The 22972-nt window shown below is 47.2% G+C and overlaps 1 protein-coding gene across 1 annotated transcript in view; it reads right to left on the bottom strand.

Annotated features, from left to right (window-relative positions):
- The window catches only part of Rgs9 (regulator of G protein signaling 9), a 66572-nt gene that overhangs the window by 23634 nt on the left and 19966 nt on the right, over positions 1-22972 (bottom strand). Inside the window, exons 6-11 of the mRNA XM_028761289.1 lie at positions 22709-22767; positions 20801-20877; positions 17067-17148; positions 9052-9123; positions 7812-7854; positions 709-769 (exon numbers count right to left, since the gene is read on the bottom strand). Of these exons, the coding sequence (XP_028617122.1) occupies positions 709-769; positions 7812-7854; positions 9052-9123; positions 17067-17148; positions 20801-20877; positions 22709-22767 (394 nt within the window). The remainder of the gene's footprint in view (positions 1-708; positions 770-7811; positions 7855-9051; positions 9124-17066; positions 17149-20800; positions 20878-22708; positions 22768-22972) is intronic.

A 22972-nucleotide genomic window follows, 5' to 3' on the forward strand; every position in this document is an offset into this window, starting at 1 on the left:
TCTCTCTCTCTCTCTCTCTCTCTCTCTCTCTCTCTCTCTCTCTCTCTGGACTTTCTGAGTAAATACAAAAAGAAAGGATGTCTCCAAGGCAGGCTTCCCTGTCTTTCTCCAGCTGAAATCTCCCTCCCAGTCTACAAGCCACAGGAACTTTCTTAGGTCCACCTCTCTGTCCCATGCAATCCTTGAAGGTTGAGGCTGTGGGAAATTCAGTCTTGGTTTTCTGAGATGTGGTTATGTCCAAGGGTTATTTGCTGACTCTAATCCTGCAAGCTGAGCCTCATAATTCCTGCCTGCCTAAGATTGATGTTGCTGAGTTAAACCAAATCTTCATTAGGAATAGGGTCACATGTGTTAGAAGGACCCCACTTTTCCTCAGACATCGCAAAAGGAGCCAGTGTTTCATTGGCTCAGAGGTACAGGATCTCCCAGGAGCCAATATGGGATGTCAAGAACACATCTCTCCTCTCTCATTCGTACAGGATATTGTTCTGACTCATTGTGCTTTTAGCCCGTTGCTTTTCACAAGAAATCTACGGATTGTTACTGCAGCCGCCCAAGGCAGGGGGTGGGGTGGGGGTATAGTTATTTTACTGCCATATCTGACCTTCCCTTTCACAGATTGTGATCGTCACAAATTTTACTTATGTGACTATATTGTACAATGTAAATGGCGCCCTCAGAACACAGGCACTTCCTTTAGAATCTTGCCTAACACAGGGCAGATCCTTGACAAACACCAACTCGATGACGGCTCCAGTGTGCTTGGGAGCTTAGAAAGATTTTATAAGCTTCCTCTTAAACATCTGGAAAGACTCAGCAGACAGCCTAAAGCAGTGGTTCTCAACCTTTCTGTTGCTGGGACCCTTTAATACGGTTCCTCATGGTGTGGTGACCCCCACCCCCAACCATAAAATTGTGTAGGACCATGAAAGGCAGCCTGGTTTCTGGTTGAGCACCAGCTAGAAACCACTGAAGACCCCACAGGGTCCCCTGCAAGGGACGGCATGTGTTTCGCCATGCTCCCAGACTCCAGGCTCCTGACACGAGGCCGCAGTCCCCATAGATTTGGGTCCTTCAGTCGTGTAGGGCAACGCCCCCTAGACCTTCCACAGGTAGAGGGTGTTACTACAGGCCACAGAGCCTCAAGACAGATCTCCATATTAATGAGAAACCTTAAGGCCAGAGGGGCGTAGCCAATTAAACATTCCATCCCAGACTCTCCTCCCTGCAAACAGTATTTAACCTCAGGCCTGCCCTGAGGAAACTGAGGTACAGTTTTCATCTACTTTCTGCCATGACAATTAACAGCTTAAGACCATGGACTGTTTCTCTTCTTCAGCATCCACCGTGGGGAACAGTGGAGCAGGCCTTCATCCACAGAGCCACCACCTAATCTCCCTCAGAAGAACTCTCTGTGTTCCCAGTCATGGAGACCACCAACCCAAGCAAGCAAGCTGAGCCAACCATGACCAAGCCAAGCGAGCCTCTGGGACCAAGAACTCTTATCCCCACAGGACACAGCCGGAGCTTCTCTCTCCCTCTCCCCTTCAGCTGAAGGCCAATCCAGCCTGTATGCCCCCACTTCATTCTCCACTCTTCTGTGGCTTCTAGCAGCACCTAGAGGCCCAAGAGCCTGAGAACCAGCCAGTTTCTGGCTACCTTTAGGCCCAGGGAACCCCCAGCCAACTCTGGCAGTCATTGGAGACCTCAGACTGCACTCCCTCACCCAGGAGCGGGTTCCGTGGCTTCACATAACCCAATGCCTGCCTGGTGCAGGGGAGAGCACAGTCAAACTTCCTGCACCTCTGTCTCCAGGAGTGGCCCTAGCCCCATGCCGAGACAGACTCAGGACCCACACACCATTAACCCAACAAAACTGTTTTTGTTGCTACTTCATAATGTAATTTTGCTATTATTATGAATTGTAATGTAAATATCTGATATACAGGATATTTGATATTCAACTGCTGTGGAAGAGTCATTTGACAACACCCCACCCCCCACAAAGGGGTCGCAACCCGTAGATTGATGTAGAGTCTTGGAGATCAATCACACTTACCCTTGACCCTGTACTCTCTCAACATAGGGCTTTGTTTTAGAAGACATACATTCCAGATAGAAAGGAACCCTAGGAGTGGAGTACACTTGAATTCAGATCTAGTATAATCAGATGCCTCTGTTAGATGCTGAAATAGACACTCGGAATAGTATCTAACGGCCTAGGACCTCTGCTGAAAGAGGAGCTGCACTCTCATACAGTAATTGCCCTTCAGCAAACACAAAGCAATTCATGCTTCCTTTGAACTATTAAAAGCTTAAAGGGGAAAGATTTTATGGCTGATTCCATGCTGAGGAGACCAAGGTTCTGGACAGGTGTTGGTACTAATACCCTGCCACAAAAGCTGTTGGCTCATCATTGGCCCAACCAAAACTCAAATGCACCTCTGCTATAGGCAAGGCTGAGGAGTGAGCCATGAGAGACAGAAAGTCACTGGGTCTATTGCCCCTCTCCACCTCGCCTGGTCTCTGCACCACAGCCTGCCTTTGCCTTGCGCTAGGGATGCTGAAGGATGGAGTGGCTGTCCGGCCTTTTAATTTATAATTAACACAAAGAGATCAAAAGCCTCAGCCATTAGATGAGATCGAAACACAACTCGTTACCATAATGATGTAAAGACCGATCCACAGCTAGTTCTATACTCGGTGGCCAGTATCTTAGACACCATCACTCAGAGAACCTAGGACCCACATCAAGCTGCCCATCCTCTGATGCTCTACAGCCAGCCCTGGGATCCAGGGGCTCGGTGCACAAACATAGAAGAAAGGAGCAGGACTCTGGCTGTCCTGTCATTCTCTAGGCCCTACAGGGAGCTGTTGGATGTGGCAACCATGTGCACACGCTTGTTTCTACTTCTGCTGATCTCCCCATGGATTCACGTATTTGCCCATGAGGCCACCGTCTCCATCCTCAGACTTTTCATTATTTTTACATCTCATTCACTTTGCTTTTACTATCTTTTCAGGACTCTGCCCCTGGTGTGACTATTTTTTTTCTTTCTTGGGGTTCCCAGAACTACCAGTCATTTTCTAGGGTCCAGCCTTCAATGTGCTCTTTAGTGTGGGGTAGGGATTGCACACTCTAACCCAAACTGTAAGCATTCCTGACTTCAGATTTTTTTTTTTTATCAGATCTTTGGGAATTTACCCAGACATGAAATCTAGAGGATGGGACCCAAGTCTAACCAGAAAATCAATTTATACTTCATCTGTACCTTCTGCACATAACCTGAGCATAATTTCACAGGGTAGTTTCAATAATTTTATGCATAAAACAAACTTTGTATGTTTTGAGACAGGGTCCTATGATATATCCATGGCTGAACTGGAACTTGCTATGTAGACCATGCTGCCTTCAACCTTGTAGAATACTGGGATTTAGGACATGTATACCATATCCAGCCCAGACAAAGCTTCTAGGTGTAAGCTCTTCCACCCATGCCATCATGTTGGTACTCTACCTTTCAGATCTAGAAGACCTTTGTGTTGGGGATGCTCAATAGAAGACAGGATCCAGCTGAAGCCCAGGCATCCTAATGTCTATCTTGGCTTGTCAAATCTCAGCTTTTAATTCTGGCTTTACACATACTTGTCCATGGGATTAGTCACCTCAGGAGTGACACATGTGTACCCTATGTGCATACTGGGACATATACATAATGAAATGTGTGCAAAATGAGGCAGCACTTTGAAAAGGTTCTAGACTTTTCTAAAGGGCAAATCTGACCTGTGAATGGAGGAAGCATGTGGGCTTTGGGTCCAGGCAAAAGCTGAAATCTTGGCTTTGTATGTTTTTGGCTATATGATCTTGAACAGGTGGGTTTTCCTTTTTTTTTTTTTTGGCATCTCAAAGCCTTTTGTTTCTCATTTATAAGAGGAAAATAGAGGGGCTAAGTGGGATAATTCACATAGGCAGTTGGCATTCTGCAGAAATATAATGGCCATTAATGAGGGTTAAACATACTGATGCCGAACAAAACATATGCGGGGTGTGATGTCAACTCTTATTACAAGAGGAAATACTATACCAGGCAATAGTCAGGACATATTTATACTTAAAGACATCATCACTGTTTATCTGAAATTCAAATTTAACTAGGAATCCTTTTTTTTTTTTGTTTGCTAAACTTGCAAACCCTCTATCAATATTATTATTACTTAGCCAAAAGGTCATAAAAAACATCATGCTAAAGTTATTGAAAATATACACGCCCACACACTCTGCAGTTCAGAGAAAACCACCTGGTGACAGAATAGGATGAAGCAATCTTTTTTTTTTCTAACTCTAGAAATTAACACATATGGCTACCTGTCTCTTGATTATGGGCTCTCCTAGACTGAAGCCATTTCCATACTCCCAATTGACTAAAGGGATACCCTTCCCCACACTACGAATATTCTGCCTGAAGACTCTGACAACTCTCCATTCCTGAAATTCTTAACAACTTGTTATTTTCTTCTTGTGGGGATTTCCCAAATAGAGACAGACTTGTTTATACATCTTGTGGCCCTCAGAGGTTGGGAACGAATTGCCAGGGATGACTAGAGGGGTCAGAGCTATACCTGAGAAGCACTGGGTCCCTGCCAGAGACAAGAGAGAAGCCAGAAGACAGAGAAGCAGAGACCTAGGGGTGAGGGATCCTGGTAGGAGTCTGCAAACAGACATGATATGGAACACTGGCCGAGAGGGAGAGGACGGTGAGGACCGGGCCAGGCACTGGAGGGGTGGGAGTGGGGCAGAGATTACAAACAGGAAAACCCAGAAACTGAAGTTGTTAGTGCAATGTACACAGAGAAAGGGAGAGCGGGCAGCTGTCGGAGGATCCGGGATCTGAGGCAGCGATCATCTGAGCAGACATTTGTCTACTTGGTACTTCCTGAGCACCGAGAGGCGAGGCAGGATAGCTCACTCACAGCTTGAAGGGCCAAGCGTAAAATAAAAATGCTTCTTCTCCAGGCAAACACAGCAAAGTGTGTGTGTGTGTGTGTGTGTGTGTGTGTGTGTGAAGGCCAAAGGTCAACTTCAAGTGTCATCCCTCAAGTGCCAACCACCTTGATTTTTTTTTTAAGACATGGATTTTTATAGCCTGGCTTGCCAATGAGATCCAGAACCCTCCTGTCTCTGCCTCCCTAGTGCTGAAATGACAAGCACACACCACCAAGTTTGCACAGCCAACCCCGAGAGAACTTTAAGACGGCAATAGAACATTAATTAAATCAGCCAAGGCCATTCTGAGAATGAGAACTTTGGTGCTGGCATCAGGCACCCTACCTACTGGTGATCTTGGATGCAGTACTTGCACTGGGTGATGGAAGGAGCTAGATGAGGTACTTGGGCTGGGTGATGGGAGTTGGATGCAGTACTTGTGCTGGGTGATGAGAGTTGGATGCAGTACTTGGACTAAGTGATGGGAGGAGCTGGATGAGGTACTTGGGCTGGGTGATGGGAGTTGGATGCAGTACTTGGACTGAGTGATGGGAAGAGCTGGATGAGGTACTCGGGCTAGGTGATGGGAGGAGCTGGATAAGGTATTTGGACTGGGTGATGGGAGGAGCTGGATGCAGTACTTGTGCTGGGTGATGGGAGTTGGATGCAGTACTTGTGCTGGGTGATGAGAGTTGGATGCAGTACTTGGACTAAGTGATGGGAGGAGCTGGATGAGGTACTTGGGCTAGGTGACCTAAGTTCTGTATTACAACCCTAGCCTTGGACAAAGAGCTAGATTTCTCTGTTTTTGGTTTTGTCATATGAGAAATAAAACTGATATTATGTCAAGACCTCAATAAAGCCTCTTTTAAAACCCACATGCTGGGCATCGGAGCCCACCAGGCAGGACTTGGAGGGGGTCTGGTGGTTCCCATCCCAAATTCACTATGTCCAAGCCGTGTGTCTTTACGTGAGTTTTCCCTCCCTGTGACCAGCTTCAGCCACTCACAGGGATGGCCTCATCGTTCTGTGCCTCCTTCAGTGCAAGTGAGTCTCTGAGCCAGGGCTAGGTGAGGAACACTCTCTCTCCCCACGCATGGCACTGGAGACACCAGTGCACATTATGGTCACACTGTCCTTAGCTAGCTACCATCACACCCAGAGCCACGGGAAGAAAGCAGTCTCTGTCGGAAGGAACACAAGGGTGAAGACTCTGGGCTGAGTGTCTAGCAACCCACGGCATCTAATACCCGAGAGCCACATTTCTGCCTTATTCTCAAAGACTAGCATGCACACCCATGTGACCTATGCTGCTCCCACGACAGATTATTCAACTAGAAGCAGAGAGGATGGGACGGTGTGACTTTCCCCTTGTACCTCCCCCACCCCCTCTCAGGGTAGAAGCATGAGAAGGTATAAGGACAGAGTGGCCTAAATCCATCCCCAAAATAGGGGCAGAGGTCTGTAAGGATGCGAAAGCACAGAGGGGCACCGTTTGGTAGAGGAAGGGGACCAGTAAGAAATGGGCAAAGGAGATCGAAGGGTAGGAGAGGTGATGTATAAGAACATAGTATAAGGATATATATATATATATATACATATATATATATATATAACATATATATATATTCCACATACATATATCCCATATATAATGTATATATGGAAATGTCATAATAAAACCCATCGCTCTGTACGATAACTTTAAAACTTAATCAAAACTAAAATGAATAATAAAGACCTAAGTAAAAGGCGAGACCCCATAACCCATCTCTTCATAATATAATGAGATGTTCTAATGATAACAGTAACAACTACCCTTACAGAGAGCGTCTCACAGGTTGTATATCGCCCTGGACATTTCTACAAATGGTCTTAATTAATCCCCTAAGGAACCAACGTTAGGTGTAGCAACTGAAACTCAAGATGTAGGAAATAAAAAGAAATACATTAGGACACTCGAGTTCTGAAAGGCTTGGGAGCCTGGCCAAAAGTAGTAGAGTTAGGTTCTGTCCTCGGGCCTACCTCTCTCTGTTCAGCATTAAGTGTTGCCCCTCCTCATTGGGTAACAGTGTGACCCAACCATGAGTACCACTAGATGGCAGTGTAACCTGTCCTGGCCTGGAGGAAACTATGCTCAGTCCAGAATGAGACAGGGCTTACCAGTGCCCAGCCTATTCAGGGCTTTCCTTGTAAGGCCAAATATTCTTTGGAATGAAACAGGGTAGTTGGGAGACATACATACTTGACCTTTTGTATGCCCTCAAGGTATAAGAACTGAAAAGAAAAAATATATACTAAAGCTAGCTCCTAGGTGAGACTAGATCCTCCCAGGGCTGGTAGCCTTACCAACCAGTAGCCATTGTCTGGTGAAGCCTGAGGCCCTGGACACCTGCTGGCCTCACAGCTTCCATTTTCATGCTCAATGGGCTTTTGCCTCTGTTTAGGGACAACAGAGGTTAAGAATTTCCTTCTTCTCAATAATGACCTTGTTCTCTACACTGTGTGTTATCTGAACCGTTGCCTTCCTAAGGCCTCATGAAAGATGCTCCAAGCTCTCTGTGACCCTCTCCTCTCAGGGCAAGAAGAGTAAGAAATAGGATAGCCTGGATGTGAGAAACGCTGCCATGACACCCAGCCCCAGCCCCAGCCCCAGCCCCCAGCCCCCAGCCCCCAGCCCCCAGCCCCCAGCCCCCAGGCCCCAGCCCCAGCCCCAGCCCCAGCCCGCAGCCCGCAGCCCCAGCCGCAGCCCCTTCCTGCACAGGGGATGTGGTGGGCACTGTGCAGCTGGAGAGGGGAGGGCAGCTTGCGTGCTATTTCTTCTTACTGCTCCACAATGGCCAGTGTGCGCACACAGAAGAGAAAGAGAGCTGGTGAAAGAAAAGGAGAGAGAGAGAGAGAGAGAGAGAGAGAGAGAGAGAGAGAGAGAGAGAGAGAGAGAGAGAGAGAGAGAGAGGTGTGAGTGTACAGCAATGACGACCCACAGCCCACGCAGAACCCACCACTGCGTGTCTGCGCTCTGCCTCCCACCCAGTCTATCCTCTACTTCCCTGCTCAGAGCATTGCCAGCAGCTGGCACACCCAGGTTTTTGAAGGCTAGACGGCAAAGCTGCCTCCTTCCGGTGGCATGAAGATGCTTCCTTGGTGAGAAGGACTATTGGCCGCACTCCTCGGGAGTCATCCATCCACAGCATGGACGGAACAGCACAGTTCTATGTCCACTCTCCCAAACTGACTCAGTAAAGGTCGTGTTCTAACCTCCACACGCTCCGTGTACCCCTAGCTGAGCCTCAGTCAGCCCCCACACCCCGCCCACAGCAGAGCCGGTGATGAGCCCCGCCCACCTCAGAGCCAGTGAGGAGCGTGCTGCCTCCACTTCCCCCTCCTCCCACAGGAGAGAGGTTTCCACAGCAGTACATTATCCATTAAAAAATAAAAAAATAAAATAAAAAACCTCTCCCACCCGGGTTCTGAGTTTTACTCGATGATTCCGTCTCCATAGCAACTGAGCCTACAAGACCTTGGCACTGATCTGCTATCTGACAAGAAAGCGTGGAAGAGGCTGCTGGGAGAACAGTGAGCTGAAAGCTGGCTGTCGTGCCCTAAGTGTATCAAAAGACGGGTCTTAATGACACCCCTAATGATGCTCTCTGGAGATGCTAAGTCTCTGTACACCACAGTGCTACCTTACGAGCTCCATCCTGTTCCTTTCCCTCCTCCTTGGCAGTTCCATCTTCCTCCCACCTAGACATGCCCTTCCAGGTCCCCACTCATGCCTCGAGGCCAAGCCACAACAATGACACACTGGGTAGAGAAATCTCACCAGGTTTTCAAAGTGTGAAATGACTCAGACATCACATGGCCTGTGCTACACTCGTCATTCACTCACCAGGACCACTCTAGACCAAAGGCCCTTGCCGTGGCCTCCTCTTCTCCAAACTCTGATACCACAGAGCTATGTTTCAGACCCTGGTATCAACAGCAGTCTCCAAGGAGAGATAACATTCCCTCACATACGCAGCTAGACGTGTGGACACCTTCCCAACCTCAGAATGCAGCCAACGTACCTGGTTTACCTTAACTTCGTTTGGATTGGTCACGCGGTCCAGGCCGTAGTCTAACACGTTGTTCATTCCAGGCTGAATGGAAGAATAAGATAAGGGTCATCACAGGAAGTCTCTAGCTTCTTATCAGTCTCAGACCTGCCCAAGCTGCCAACTGAGAGATCAAGCTGAGAAGGGCTTGTGGTCTAGCCCACAAAGAAAGGTGACGTAACCCCCAGATGAGCTGGAGAGCTCTCCGGCTGCTATTTGGTCTATTACCACAGCACTCGACATAGTGGGAAGAAGAGAGAGAGGGAGGGACAGAGGAAGGAAGGGACAGATGAATACCTCTATTTCGCCATAAGCGAATGGAGGGGGGATGGAAGACAGATGGGATGCAATGTGGACAGATGGATGGACAGATAGATGACTGATGTGATAGATTGCATGGATAAATGTAGCTGAATCTCAATAAGACTTCACTGCAGTTGATACACGGGACTCCTGATTCCTCCCACAGGTCTCCTTTACCACACGCTTCGGTTGCTGCCTGGGCTGAGTTAGAAGAAGGAAGCCAGCTGTGCTTCAAGCATGCACTAGCCCATACCTACCCTGATTTTGACGTTTCCCAGATGTGCCAGACATCCTAGGAGAAACTTCTCGGTCTTCACTGGCCCAGCCACCTGAGAAGCAGAGCTAATGCCTCCTACCTGTCAGGCACTTCTAGGATTTCGCAAGACGAAGTACGACACCGTCAGGAGAGCATAACTATCACTGAATAAAGGCCTAGACTTGTTTACGGTCGTGCATGTGTAGGTGTAACCAAACCTGTGTGCATACGACAGTGCAACCAAACCTACGTCAACTGTCTTTGTTAGTTCCCATTTCTGCCAGTTAACCCCACCTGCACCCCATCCCAATTGGCCTCTCTCACCTACTCAAGGCCAGCAATTGAGGTTTTTCACTTCCTGTGGACAGGCAAGTGTCGGCACGTACTATTAATAAGGCTGACCTCACAACAACGGAGAAGAGCAACTCTCTCCCCATCAGATCCAGCCCCATCAGCAGCCCTGAAAGCATTTTCAGTTTAGAGGAAGGGTTGCTAGATTGAAATCTAGGACATCTGGTTAACTTCAGATAAATACAAATAATTCATGTCCCATACAGTTTTGGAGAAGTTAGGATATAAATTGCTTCGTTGGTGGGTTTTTGTTTGTTTGCTTGCTTGCTTTGTTTTGCTGTTGTTTTGTTTTGTTTTGTTTTGTTTTGTTTTGTTTTGTTTTCCTTGTGGGTAGGGAACAGAGTCTTTATGTACAAAGCTTGCCTGGAATTCACAATGTAGCCCAAATAGGTCTAGAACTCACAATCCTCCTGCCTCAGCCTGAAGTTATAGGCTCATGTCACCATGCCCAGCTCCAATAGCTTAGCACCTATTATATACTTATACTAAAAACATAAAATAAATTTTGATAGCAAATAAATTCTGATATAAACTATTTGTTTTTTCAAAATAATTATTGCTGAGGCCAGGGCAGTGGCTGAGTGAGTGAAAATATTTTTCACACAAGCCTGACAGACTGAGTTCAATCCCCAGCACACATGTGAAAAGCCAGACGGTGTGGTGCACATCTGTAATCACAGCCTGGTACACATCTGTAATCACAGCTGTCCTCCAGAGAGATGGTTGGCAGAGACAGGAGAATCAGCCAGAAGCTCACAGGCCAGCAAGCCTAGAGTACTCAACACGGGTGCATCAATGAGAGACACTGCCTTAAAAACAAGTAGGGGGAACCCAGCTCCAAATGCTGTCCTCTAACCTCTATGCCCCTGATGTGGCAAGCATGTGTGTGTTTGTGTGTGTATGCATTGACACACATGAAGTTAATTAATAATTAATTAATTAAAAACCAGGTGCCCTGTATCCAGCTTGCTAAATATGACATCCTAGCTCAACAGGCTACCATAGCCACAAAAGGAAGAGTTGAAAGGCAAACCAAGAATGCATGAGAGGAAGATGGGGAGAAGGAGCTCTCACTCTCACCCTAACTGTTCCCTGTGGACCTCGATCAACACTACACATAAGCCAGACCCTGTGCTAAGCCTTGAGAGACTAGTTAAATACGGTGTGAGACTCCTGCTTTGGGGGTGGGGGCACACCCAGAAGACATAAGGAGTCATTTCCAGTCTTGAGGAGGGGGGGGAGTCCCTTAGTAGTCACAAGATAAGTGTCATGATGAATGCCATGAAGTGCAGAAGTCCCAGACAGCCCTCAAGACAACCTAACCTCATATGAAAGAGAAGAGAAGGGTGTGGCCACCAGACTAATGCTTTCACCTAGATGGGTTCCAGGCACTTCTCTTGACATCAGCTACAGAGTTAGCCCCGCCAGCACAGCGGAAGATGAGTTTCACATACACGCAGACGTTCACGTTGTGTTGTCTAACACACCTACACACCTCTCAACTTATGCATGATTACCCATATACACACACACACTCCTGCGCTCCCACGCATTTACACGTACTCATCCATGCTCACCGCACACTCAGACGCCACCCCACTCCCAGTTTCCTACAGCCGCTGTCCAGCTCCTTTCATGGGCACTAGCTGCCTGAACAACTCCGTGGGGTCACCTGCACCAGGCTTGAGTTGGCTGTTCAGCTGTTCCTTAGACCTGGCCCCGTAAAGAAATTTGGTGACCTGGGGCTCAATCATTTGAAACCAGTTCCAAGGCCACCTCTGCTGCCCAGACTCACAGTCACCTCTGAGCATTACAGTTCTACTGTCCTCTCCAGTTCTAGCTCGCTGCCACCACCCCACCCCTGAGGATTTCCTTGACAGCTCTAGGGGACAGCCAGCCCTACACCCTCCTCTGCCTGTGCCTTCATCTTGGCCTCTCTGTGGGTAACAACTCTTTAAGTCCCAGTTGAAGAAGCTGCAATCTCAACCACTGTCCTGTCCAAAGTCCCCCAGACGGTTACAAGTACAAGAAACTCCCCGGTTCGTTCATTCATTCATTCATTCATTCATTCATTCATTTGTTCATTCGTCTATCAGGCAGTTAGTATAATCTTTATCCTACTGTAATAACCACCGGAGCTACTGACCCACAAGTGAGTACTTAACTGAAGGTTGCCCAGAGCCGATCGTCAGTGCACAATAAATAAAGGTAACCAGTTGAGGTGCTACCAGCCGATGCCTTCTACCCTGTGTCTCCACCCCGAAAGCCCCTCAGAGATGTACAAGCTATGAGCTTCCCTCCGTCAGCTGGAGGAACTGTGAGCACCAGGGTATGACATCTCTATCACATCCCTTGGGCAATAAACAAAAGAGGCAATTTGCTAAATGCTTGGTGATCTGATAGTGAACCAACACACGAGGGTGGCACCAGCCTTCTACTAGTCACAGGGTTGACTCTCTAATTCCCTTCCTGGTCACCACCCTGTTCCCTAAAGCATCAGACCCTTTCACCCATGGGTCAGAGAGGATAAACAAAATGCTACATTGTTTTACAAACATAATACAATGAGGAAAGGGGAGAGGGGAAAATGAGGCTGAAACAAGGAGAGAATTTTAGGCTGAAGAGTTAGTCTGTTCCAAGCACAGCTCCATGTGAGTGTCAGCTCTGAGGAGGTGTCTCCTGGCACCCAGTCTGATGCAAAATGTCTTTCTTCTACAAGACTGTGTGGCATTCTGTATGTCATTCACTCATTTGCATGATAATTTAGTCCTAGCTTCCTCCGCTGTCCTATAGTAAATTCCCTGAGATCGTGAACCATGTCTGTCCTGGCTCATAAAGCCAAATATCCCCATTGCTCCAAGATCATCTACCATAAAATAAACATCCAAAAGTTATGTTGATTCTGTTTAATTACCACCAGCATCTGTCAAGGGTCTCATACTGTTTTGCGGTTCGACACTACATTTCAGACTATTTTCTAAGTTAATGGATGGTCTTTATCCATATCATTTTAATAGCTTCACAATGGCCTATCACATCTGATGATATAAGTTATCTTGCTATTCTCCATTGCAGGGCATTTAACACAACCTCAGCAGGAAGTGGAGAGCAGATACCTTCTTTGTTGATGTCTCTGTATGTGGCTATAATGAAGACCACTTAGTGTTCATTCATGTGACCTAAGGATACAGGCCAGAAAATTCCTTCTCCCCAGAAAGCCAGGCCTGGGTGATGGACTGTACCCTCAGAAGATGCTAAGTCACTGGTGGTACCCAGGTTATGGGAAACACCAAAATGTTTTGTTCCAGGAATCATGTCTCACTGTGGTATATATAGCTCAGTTCATAGAGTATTTTCCTGGCATACATGAAGAACTGGGTTTCAGCCCCAGCACCACGTAAATTGGGTATAGAAATAAACACAGGAGGATTGGGAGTTCAAGGTCATCCTTAGCTACATAAGGAAACCATTTCTCCCCTGTTCATTTATATTGTTTGTATCATGAATAGATCTGTATTTTGATCCATGTGGGTCAAACTCAATGACTGACCAACTACTGCCTTTGTCTGAACACCTCCTGCTGGTGACGCTTTTCTGGATACAGCATCAGACAGGTGTCCTTTCTTTGCAGGTGCACACACAGTGCAAACTCAATGTTGTCTCTCTGGCATTCTGTGCCCAACACTCTTCCTGGCAGTCTCAACTCAATAAGGATTTCACCGATAAGAACGAGACAAATAAGCGGCCTCAGTGGTCGAAGCTCTCGCTGTACTGCCATGAGGTCTAGAGTTCAGGTCTCTAGAACGATATAAATGATGGATGGGCTGTAACAGCTGGCCTGTAATTCCAGGCTTGGAGGGCAGCGAAGTGATCACCACAGCAAGCTGGATAGTGAGACTAGGCAGATCAGTGAGCTCTGAGTTTGACTTCGAGAACACGCCTCAATGAATGAGGTAGAGAAGCAAGGGAGGATACTTCTGACATCAACCTCAGTCCTCTACATGCATACAGACACACATGTGCCCCTGCAAACTGCAAACATGCATATATACAACACATACACACATGCATGCATGCACACATGCACACACATATACACACATGCATGCATGCACACATGCACACCCACACATGTGCACACATGTATACACACGTGCACACACACATGCATGTGTGTATGAATGTGCACACACGTATATACACATGTGCATGCACACACACATACATGAATGCATGTACACACATGCATCCACACATATACATGCACACACAAGCACACACACACTCACATGCACACACACACATACACATGCGCACACACACACACACTCACATGCACACACACACACTCACATGTACACACATACATGCACACATACACACACACATGCATGCACCCACAAACACTCACGTGTACATACAAATGAACATGTTAACAGATCATCTGGTAACTATGACCACATCACACTCTAACAGGTGGCCACAGAGGGTCCACAGAGCTCCTGTTCAGCATCCACAGAGCCAAATGCTTGGCTTGCTACGGCTGGCTCTTTTCCCACTGTGCTGAGGTTTGTTTGGGTCTCCTGGAGACAGTCTGGCAGCCTGTGGGCTCCAGGGCTCCCTAAGCTTGTCAGACAGATTGCTCTGTTCCAGGCGGGGATGCTCCTTAGACAGAACACCATCTTCCCTGTGCTGGCCAGTGAGAGGCAAAGAGTCTCTGAGAAGAGCCGGTGACAGCAGCCCCCGACACAGTCCTGCCTCATTCCTGATGCTACCTGGGTTTCAGCTTAGGAGCCCAACAGTGAGGGAGCCAGACAGGTGGAGCAGTTTCGTATTCTTGGCATTTTAAGACTTCCCCAAGCATACCAAATCGTCTCTCTAAACTAATCCCTGCCCCCTATGCTATCAAAGTAGCCAGACTTGTTTGAACACAATGTTTATGTTTATGGGGCATTGGTGACTCAGAAGGTTACAAACAAACTAGAACACATGAGGACATCAGGTGATATTGTCACAGAAGGCAAGAAAAAAAAAAGCATAGGGACTAAGAGAAAGGGCTACATAGTTAATTAAGGGTATGGGTTCAGATCCTCTGGCACATATGAAATGTGTAGCAGGGCAATACCCCAGGGTCCCAGTGGGCTTGCCAGCAAAATGGAACAACACTGCTTTCCACGAGGAATGACAAAGGGTGAATAAAGGAACAGGAGTAGGAGGCTTAGGAAGGTGTGAGTTTTCAACTCAGGTCGGCCATGTTGATGGCAAGTGTGGTGATGGCAAGAGTGGTGGTGGTGGTGGTGGTGGTGGTGGTGGTGGTATTAGTCATGAAAACGTGATAAGTGAAGACGGTGATAGAGGTAAGATGGTATCATGCTGCTAGAGATGAGAGAAGGAGACAGGGAAGGTGGCCGTGCAGACTCCACATCGTATGAACTCATTTACCCGGCTGTGAAGAGCCACTCAGCCACTTCTCCCGATGGAGGCTAAGAGCTTACTCCAGGAAAACTAAGGAGAATCTGGATGGTCCGTTACTCATTTCTCTTCTCTGGGCCTTCTGGGTAAGGCAACCAAGGCAGGGAGTGGGGGAGTCCTATGGAGCTTACTGAGCAGCCTGACTTTGTAAGGACGGCAGCCACATGTACTCCCACCATGGACTCTCTACATGCACAGTGGGGAAGCCATTCTCTACTCTGGAAAGATGGAAAACGGTTCCCTTTGGCACCACAGAGCACAGGGCTATCTGAGAAAGTAAGCGTGAACCTACCATCTCCTCTCAACCTCAACAAGCTGCTTCTAGAACACACAGGCAACAAAAAGTTCACAAAACAAGCTCTCCCTCAACACGTCCACTGTGGAGCCCCTGAAACTCTAGGACTCTGGGCTCAATCATCCACAGCCAATCCCCAGGAATCTCGTCGGGAGCCTAAAAATCAGTTTTTCTCCTGAAGAGGACCCCTGAAGCAAAGATTAAACCAAACAAGCTACCTGGGAATCAAGCCCAGACGTTCACTTCAGCAACATACCATTCAAATTGTGCACCTCAGTGGCTACACCTTAAGAACAATCTGTTGGAGATATACAAAGATGGGCTAGCCAGCCAACTCTGAAGGGAGAGTGGTCAGGCTTCCACACCATTCCTGACTCAATTCACTTCCTGTTCTGAGCATTTCTGGTCACTTCGAGGCAAGGTCAATAAGAGAGGTGGAGAAAGAGCATTTGTTTTGAATGCTTCACTTTCCCGAGTCTCTGCCAACCTCTCCCACTTTCTGTAACCCAGAGGGAAACTGAGGCAGCTGAGATAACTCTAATGGGATGCTGGGAAATGAGATCTGGGACAGGTTACATCCATTATGGGCAGCCTGTCTCTTGGAGCCAAGTTGGAGCCATTAGAAGTCCCAAAGTTGGGTTGTAGAGATGGCTCAGCAGTGAACACTGCTGCTCTTTTGGAGAAGCCAGGTTCCACTCCCATGCCACATACAGGTGTGATCCAGAAACATCTGTAACTCTAGTTCCCAAGGATCCGGCACCCTTTTCTAATCTCTGGGGGCAGCATGCACACACCTGGTGCACATACGTGTATGAATGCAAACCATTCATACACATAAAATAAAAAGAAGTCCAAATGCCAAAGAAGCAAGGTGCTCCAACAGTGAGAAGCACAAGTATGCTCAATCCTTGTCTTCCTCCCTTCCCAGCTGCTGACCCGGACCAGGGAAGAAAAGGAAGAGCCGGAGATGCACAGGACATCTCTGTCTGCTCTCAGTGTCTTGTTTTTTCTCATTAGGGACCAGTGTTCCCAGATCTTAATTTCTTTCCCCAGAGAAGAAATCTCATCAACACAAATTCCAAACCCACACGAAAGACAAGTCGATTCTGATTGCTTGGTACTTAACAGTGACAGACAAGCTGTGAAGACTCCACCAAGAAGACATAGCACAAGGCAGGCCACACTGGACAGATCCTCTAGCTAATCCAACTTGTTGGCGACAAGAAGATGGGAAGCCAGAGGCAGCTGTGCTGAAGTGAGTACAGAAGAGTGGGGGTTGGGGTTCCGGAGAGAGAGGGAACCCATACTCACCGGGCTTCGATGCACCAGCCAATACGCCTTTTCCTGGCAATCCAGCGCATACCTGTCAGCTTTGTTCCTCTCCTTTCCAGTCCTAAAACAAAACAAAAGCTATGCTCAGAGCTAGCAGCACTTCACATCTTGACATTTAAGATGACCTCCATTCTTGATGACCTGGATGGCTTTCTCGACCTGCTCAAAGAACGCAGATGATAACAAACACAGAAAGCACTGCATCACACTTGCGCTCCAGGTACCATTTCAACATGCATGGACTCATCCTATCCTAGTTAGTTCTCCCAGGGAACTTCCCAACCTCACGACTTGGTGGGGTCCCTTGTCTTAGTGGGGTCCTTATAGCTTGTCTGTCACTGTTAAGAAGGAAAAGTGAAGGAAGAGGAGGAGTTGAAGGCCCTGCTGGGGCTACATCCTCTCTGGGAGTCGAGGGCATGGTCTACCTCTCCTTCATGGTACTGGGCTGCAAGGATTTAGGTGGTGCAGGACTAGCTCCAGAGTCAGATATGTCAGCAAAGAATCAGAATCAGAGAAGTCACTATGGAGGAGCAGAAATGATCGTGTGAGCCAGTATTCGGCCTCCCTGGCTTCATACTGGTTCCCTGCTTTGGCAAACAATACAACCAGCATCTGGACAGGCGGGTATCAATCCACACCAGAGCTGTGCTGGGGCAACAAGGATCTCAGGAAATCCTATTTTCTCCTGTTTTTCCTTCTCTGTCCCTCCAGTGAGGTGGTGACAAGTCATAGCTTTTTCTCAGTCTTGCTGGGGACTATAAAAGGTTATCCTGTTTTGTCTAACCATCTCCCCTTTGCCATCACAGGAGGAAGTGATGTGGGGCCTCCCCCTCCGGAAGGGAAGAAGTACTCATTATCACGCCAAGGGCACCATTCAGTCCCACTTCCAAGGCTAGCTGTGCTCACATTTATTAACGTCTGTTTTCCCAGGCAACGGGCAACACGAGATGACGCACACACCCTCCTCGCGACAGAGGCGGTGGATTTATTTCCCCATTAATGTTCTGAGACGAGCATAATAGCATCCAGAGAGCCAGATGGGTGAGCAGCGCCATTCCAGGAGGCTGTTCTACCAACCTCCTCTGGAAATTAAATAGAAACACTGTTGCCCCATTCCCTCTTAACAACCTAATGGATTTTCCACCAGCTTAACCAGCCAGAGTCTCCGGGAGGATGGACCACAAGCACCCTGAGGTTTGCGTGGTTTCTATAACACTAGTCAGTCTTGTAAATAGAGCCTGTCTTTAAAGAGTCCAGCGGGCCTTTCTGGATTTGCTCCTCAGCAACTCTGCAGAGTGCAGGAGAGCTGTGACAGATGCAATCCCAAACAGCCAGTAAATAAGGAATTCATTTAGTTGATCATATGACTGTTTTCTCACAATTCCATTTGTTTAATCTTCTGTTCATTTGTGGATTTATTGATCTCCTACTATGTTCTAATTACTGGGAGTCAAAACATAGCTCCAGCCTTTGAGCGGCTTTTAGTCTAAGCATTACAAGAGTACTGAAGTAAATACAGACTTGCCTGTGGTGTGAGAAAACATTGTAGCAACTAAAGCAAAACCAAGGATGGCTGGTCACTGTAGTGTTTCTGAAATGTGTCTCTGTGCCCTTCCTGCTGGTGGAGAGGTCTGTTTCCCCTCCCCCTTAGAACCAGGTGGAGTTTTGTGCTGACTTCCACCACTAGAGTATCAGGCATAGCGTGTGTGATTTATGAGGCAGGGCCACAAAAGAAAGAGCGAGTCACATAGCCACAAGAAGAGGGGAAAAAGGAAGAAGAAGAACATACACACACACACACACACACACACACACACAGAGAGAGAGAGAGAGAGAGAGAGAGAGAGAGAGAGAGAGAGAGAGAGAGAGAAAGAGAGAGAGAACAGGAAGGGCTCAGTGCAACAAAAACTACCCCCACGGGCAAACCCACATGGCTCATCTGGTTTTGTGGTGGGATCCCAAATCTGAAATCCATGAATTAAGTCATGGAGTTAAGGGGACACTGGTGTCCCACAGCGCCTGAAGTAAGGGGAGGAGAGGAATCTCAGAAGAGTCTGGGTATTCAGACATATCTAGGGCTTCTAGAGGAGGAAAGTGGGAACCGCTGAGAGAACACTGAGCAGCAGCTCCTGGAAGGGTTCTGTCAGGGTGTGGGTGGCTGGGATTGTCCCACTCAGAGCATGGAAGTAGCAGAGGGTGTGGAGGGGCTGGGGGAAGAGACAGAATCCCATCTCCATGCTCCTGGGCCCAGCTTAGGGCTGGAACCCACTAGACATGCAAAAATGTTATGCTGGATAGAATGTAATCATTCTAGCACAACCAAGTGACCCTGACCAAGTAATTTTAGCCTCTCCGGCCTCCGTTTCCCAACTAAAAAGAAAAGGAGGGACAATGACTATGACCCTGAGTGTTCCTGCCACACCAATTTAAAATAAGATGGCACCCATAAACACCAAACGAGGCCTTGTAAACAAATGTCAATGGCGTGTTAGACAGTTCCCTCCTCCATGTTGCTTTGTCTCAAATATGTCAGACAGGAACATGTTAGTGGCCTAGTGAGCACTGACAGATGTCTTACCAATGCCCCACGAGAACATGACAGTGACAGCTAATCGTTGTCAACTTGTCTGGATTAGAATCACCTAGGAGGCAACCATCTGACGGTAACCATGAGGGCATTTCTAGAGAAGTTTAACTGAGGTGGGAAAACCCCTCTGCAGTGTGAGCTGCACCATCACATGGCCTGGACTAAACAGAAACATCAAGGCAAGCTGAGCACCCGCACTTATTTCTCTCTGCTCCCTGAGGGCGGCTGCAGTAGGACCGGCTGCCTCGCACTCCTGCCACCACGTTTTCCCTGCCATGATGGACTATAACGACAAACTGGGGCTTCACTCCTTCACTTCGGTTCCTAGACTTGCCATTCTGGGTCCTGAAGTAAGGGAAGGCATGTCAAAGCTGCAGATGGCCTACAGTAGACATGATACGAGTAAGAAATGAACCTTGTAGGATCTGTCAGGTGTTCAGAGGGATAAGACATTGCCCAGTCTACACTTCACAATCTGCTCCAGCCATAGAAGATGCCTACACAGGACATTCTCCTGTCTTCTTAGTTCTGCATGCTTGGAACGTCCTCCCTTTTCTCCTCCTCTCTCTTCTCCTCCACCCACCACCAACATCCTCCATAGCTGATAGATTCTATTTCCCTAGCTCCCTCTGTAAATGCCTGCTGCATGACCCTAATCTCCGGTAGCGTGCTGGCCTGTTCCTTCATCTGCCTGACCTGCGTGGCTGTGGCCTTTGTTCCCTAGCCCTAGCCTGGAGTTTATCACACAGGTGCTCATTATAGGCTGGTTTTAGTCAAAGGAAATGGGAATGGGATACCCTATCAGTTGGTAAAGTGTTCGCCTCCCACACATGAGGACCTGAGTCTGATCCTCCAGTGCCCACATAAAAATAATAGGTAAATAAAAATTTTAAGGAGGGGGGGGGAGAGGGAAAGGGAGAGGGAGAGAGAGAGAGAGAAAGAGATTCAGCTTCAAATAATAAGGGAGCTGGCACCTGATGGATCAGCAAAGTTATCTTCTAGCCAGAGTACACAGAGGCAAGCAAAACAAAGGATCCAGGAAGGAGAGAGGAGGGACAGCCAAGGATCCAGGAAGGAGAGAGGATGGACAGCCAGTACAGAACCCCAGTGCCCTCTTCCCACTCACCGATACTGCTCTTTGGCCTGCATGATGACAAAATCCCACTTGTAATTAATCTTCTTGTTCAAGAAATCATAATTTTCCTAGAGAAGAAGAACAAAATGAGACAGTTAGCTTCACAGGATAGGCCACAAACAGCAGGGCAGAATATAACAAACCAGCAAAGGATACTCATGGCTCTCCACGGCCCAGTAACTCCCACAGCATCCAAACAGCATGCATAAAGGGGCCAGGCAGAATTCTCAAATGCCTTTGCAGCAGGTCTCCCTTTGCTTTTTTTTTTTTAAATAACTGTATCCCAGATCTGATTGGGAAGAAAGGAGGTGGATGGTGAGGGTGGAAACTTTATTCAACAATGAGGCTCAAGAATCTAGAAAGTGAGACAGGCCTGGTGGCACCGGCCTGGGATCCCAGCTTCCCAAGAGGCAGAAACAGGAGGATCCAGCCTGAATTATTCTGACTAATACAATGAGACGCTGTCTCAAAAGAAAAAAGTTCTTAAAAGATCTGAGGGCATGGCTCAGAGCACTGGCCTACTAGGAAGGGGGACAGAGAGAGTGAGGGTAAGAAGGGAAGGAGGGGAGGAGAGTGGGAGAGAGAGGAGGAAAGAGAAAGGCCTTCAAAGTGTGTATGAAATCATCACACTGCGATACAACATTTTGCACTATTAACATATGCTAATAAAGGATTATCAAAGATTAACCCTGACTTGATGTGATGGATGGATGTGGATAGGTGTGGACAAGTTTTAAAAAATTAAAACCCATAAAAAGTATTGCCCTCTACCAGATACGTCAGCCTTGTGTCCTGGTTAATTTTTGCTGTCAACTTTACACAACCTTAGAGTCACTTGGGAAGAGAGAATCTCAGCTGATCAGACTGGCTATGGTACATATCCAGTGGCAATGTGGGGCATTGTCTTCTGGGATTGTTAATTGATATAGGAATCCCAGCCCACTTTGGGCAGTACCATTCCTAGGCAGGTGATCCTAACTACCTAGAAAGCTAGCTGAGGATAGCCAGTGAGAAAGCCAGTAAACAGCATTATCCCTCCAAGGTTTCTACTTCAGTTTCTGCCATGATGTCTCTCAGTAACTGTGATGGGAAGTATAAGCTGAAAATATAAGCTTTCTTTCCAGAGTTGTGTTTCATTCATGATATTTATCACAGCAATAGAATGGAACTAAGATACCTTCTGAAGTTTCCGGCATGTCCTTTGGGAAATCTGATTCACTCAGCCAAAAATATGCCTTTCCTATTATTTCCACACCAGAAATTTAAGTTTAAATATGTTAATCCAGAGCTGTGTGTTATTATGTATATTAAGTTATCTCATTTGAGTGCAACAAAAGGACCCGGATAGGTACTATATCCCCAGTAACCACCAAGGCTAGTGGTTAAGTTACAGCAGGAGAGAACTGAAGCTATACATAGAAAAGGATATGTTCAGTAAGCTGTAAACAAGTCAATGGACGGGTAGATGGATGGATGAGAGGTGTATGATGGATGGGTGGATGGATGATGGATGGATGAATGGATGGATGAATGGATGGATGAATGGATGGATGATACATGGATGATGGATGGATGGATGATACATGGATGGATGGATGGATGGATGGATGGATGGATGGATGATACATGGATGATGGATGGATGGATGGATGGATGGAACATGGATGATGGATGGATGGATGATACATGGATGATGGATGGATGGATGATAGGTGGATGATGGATGAATGGATGGATGGATGGATGGATGGATAATGGTAGATAATGGAAGAATGAAGAATACACAGATGGAGGACAGATGGGTAGACAGGTGGAAGATGTATAGATAGATGTAGTAATACAGAAAAGAGAGAAAATACCTCATGACAACATTCTACTCCATTATTAAAAACTCTGTACCTTTTCATATTCTTCTAAAATCCCCTTCTTCTTGATATTTCGCTTAGCTAGATAGATGGCTGGAAAGGAAAACAATGGCATTTTCTATCACTGTCATATTCCAAATCCCCTTAGGTAGCCAGAGAAGATTTTCAGCCGACTAGGTTCCCTCCCTCTCCCCCCAACCCACGCCTCCAGGGACGCTTCCAATACAGATGTGAGCTGACATAAAGGTCAGGATGACAGTTAGACAAATGTCATCCAAATGCAGCACACAAATAAGCA

Source organism: Grammomys surdaster, unplaced genomic scaffold (genome assembly GCF_004785775.1).
Source record: "Grammomys surdaster isolate TR1022 unplaced genomic scaffold, NIH_TR_1.0 126906, whole genome shotgun sequence".
NCBI lineage: Eukaryota > Metazoa > Chordata > Mammalia > Rodentia > Muridae > Grammomys > Grammomys surdaster.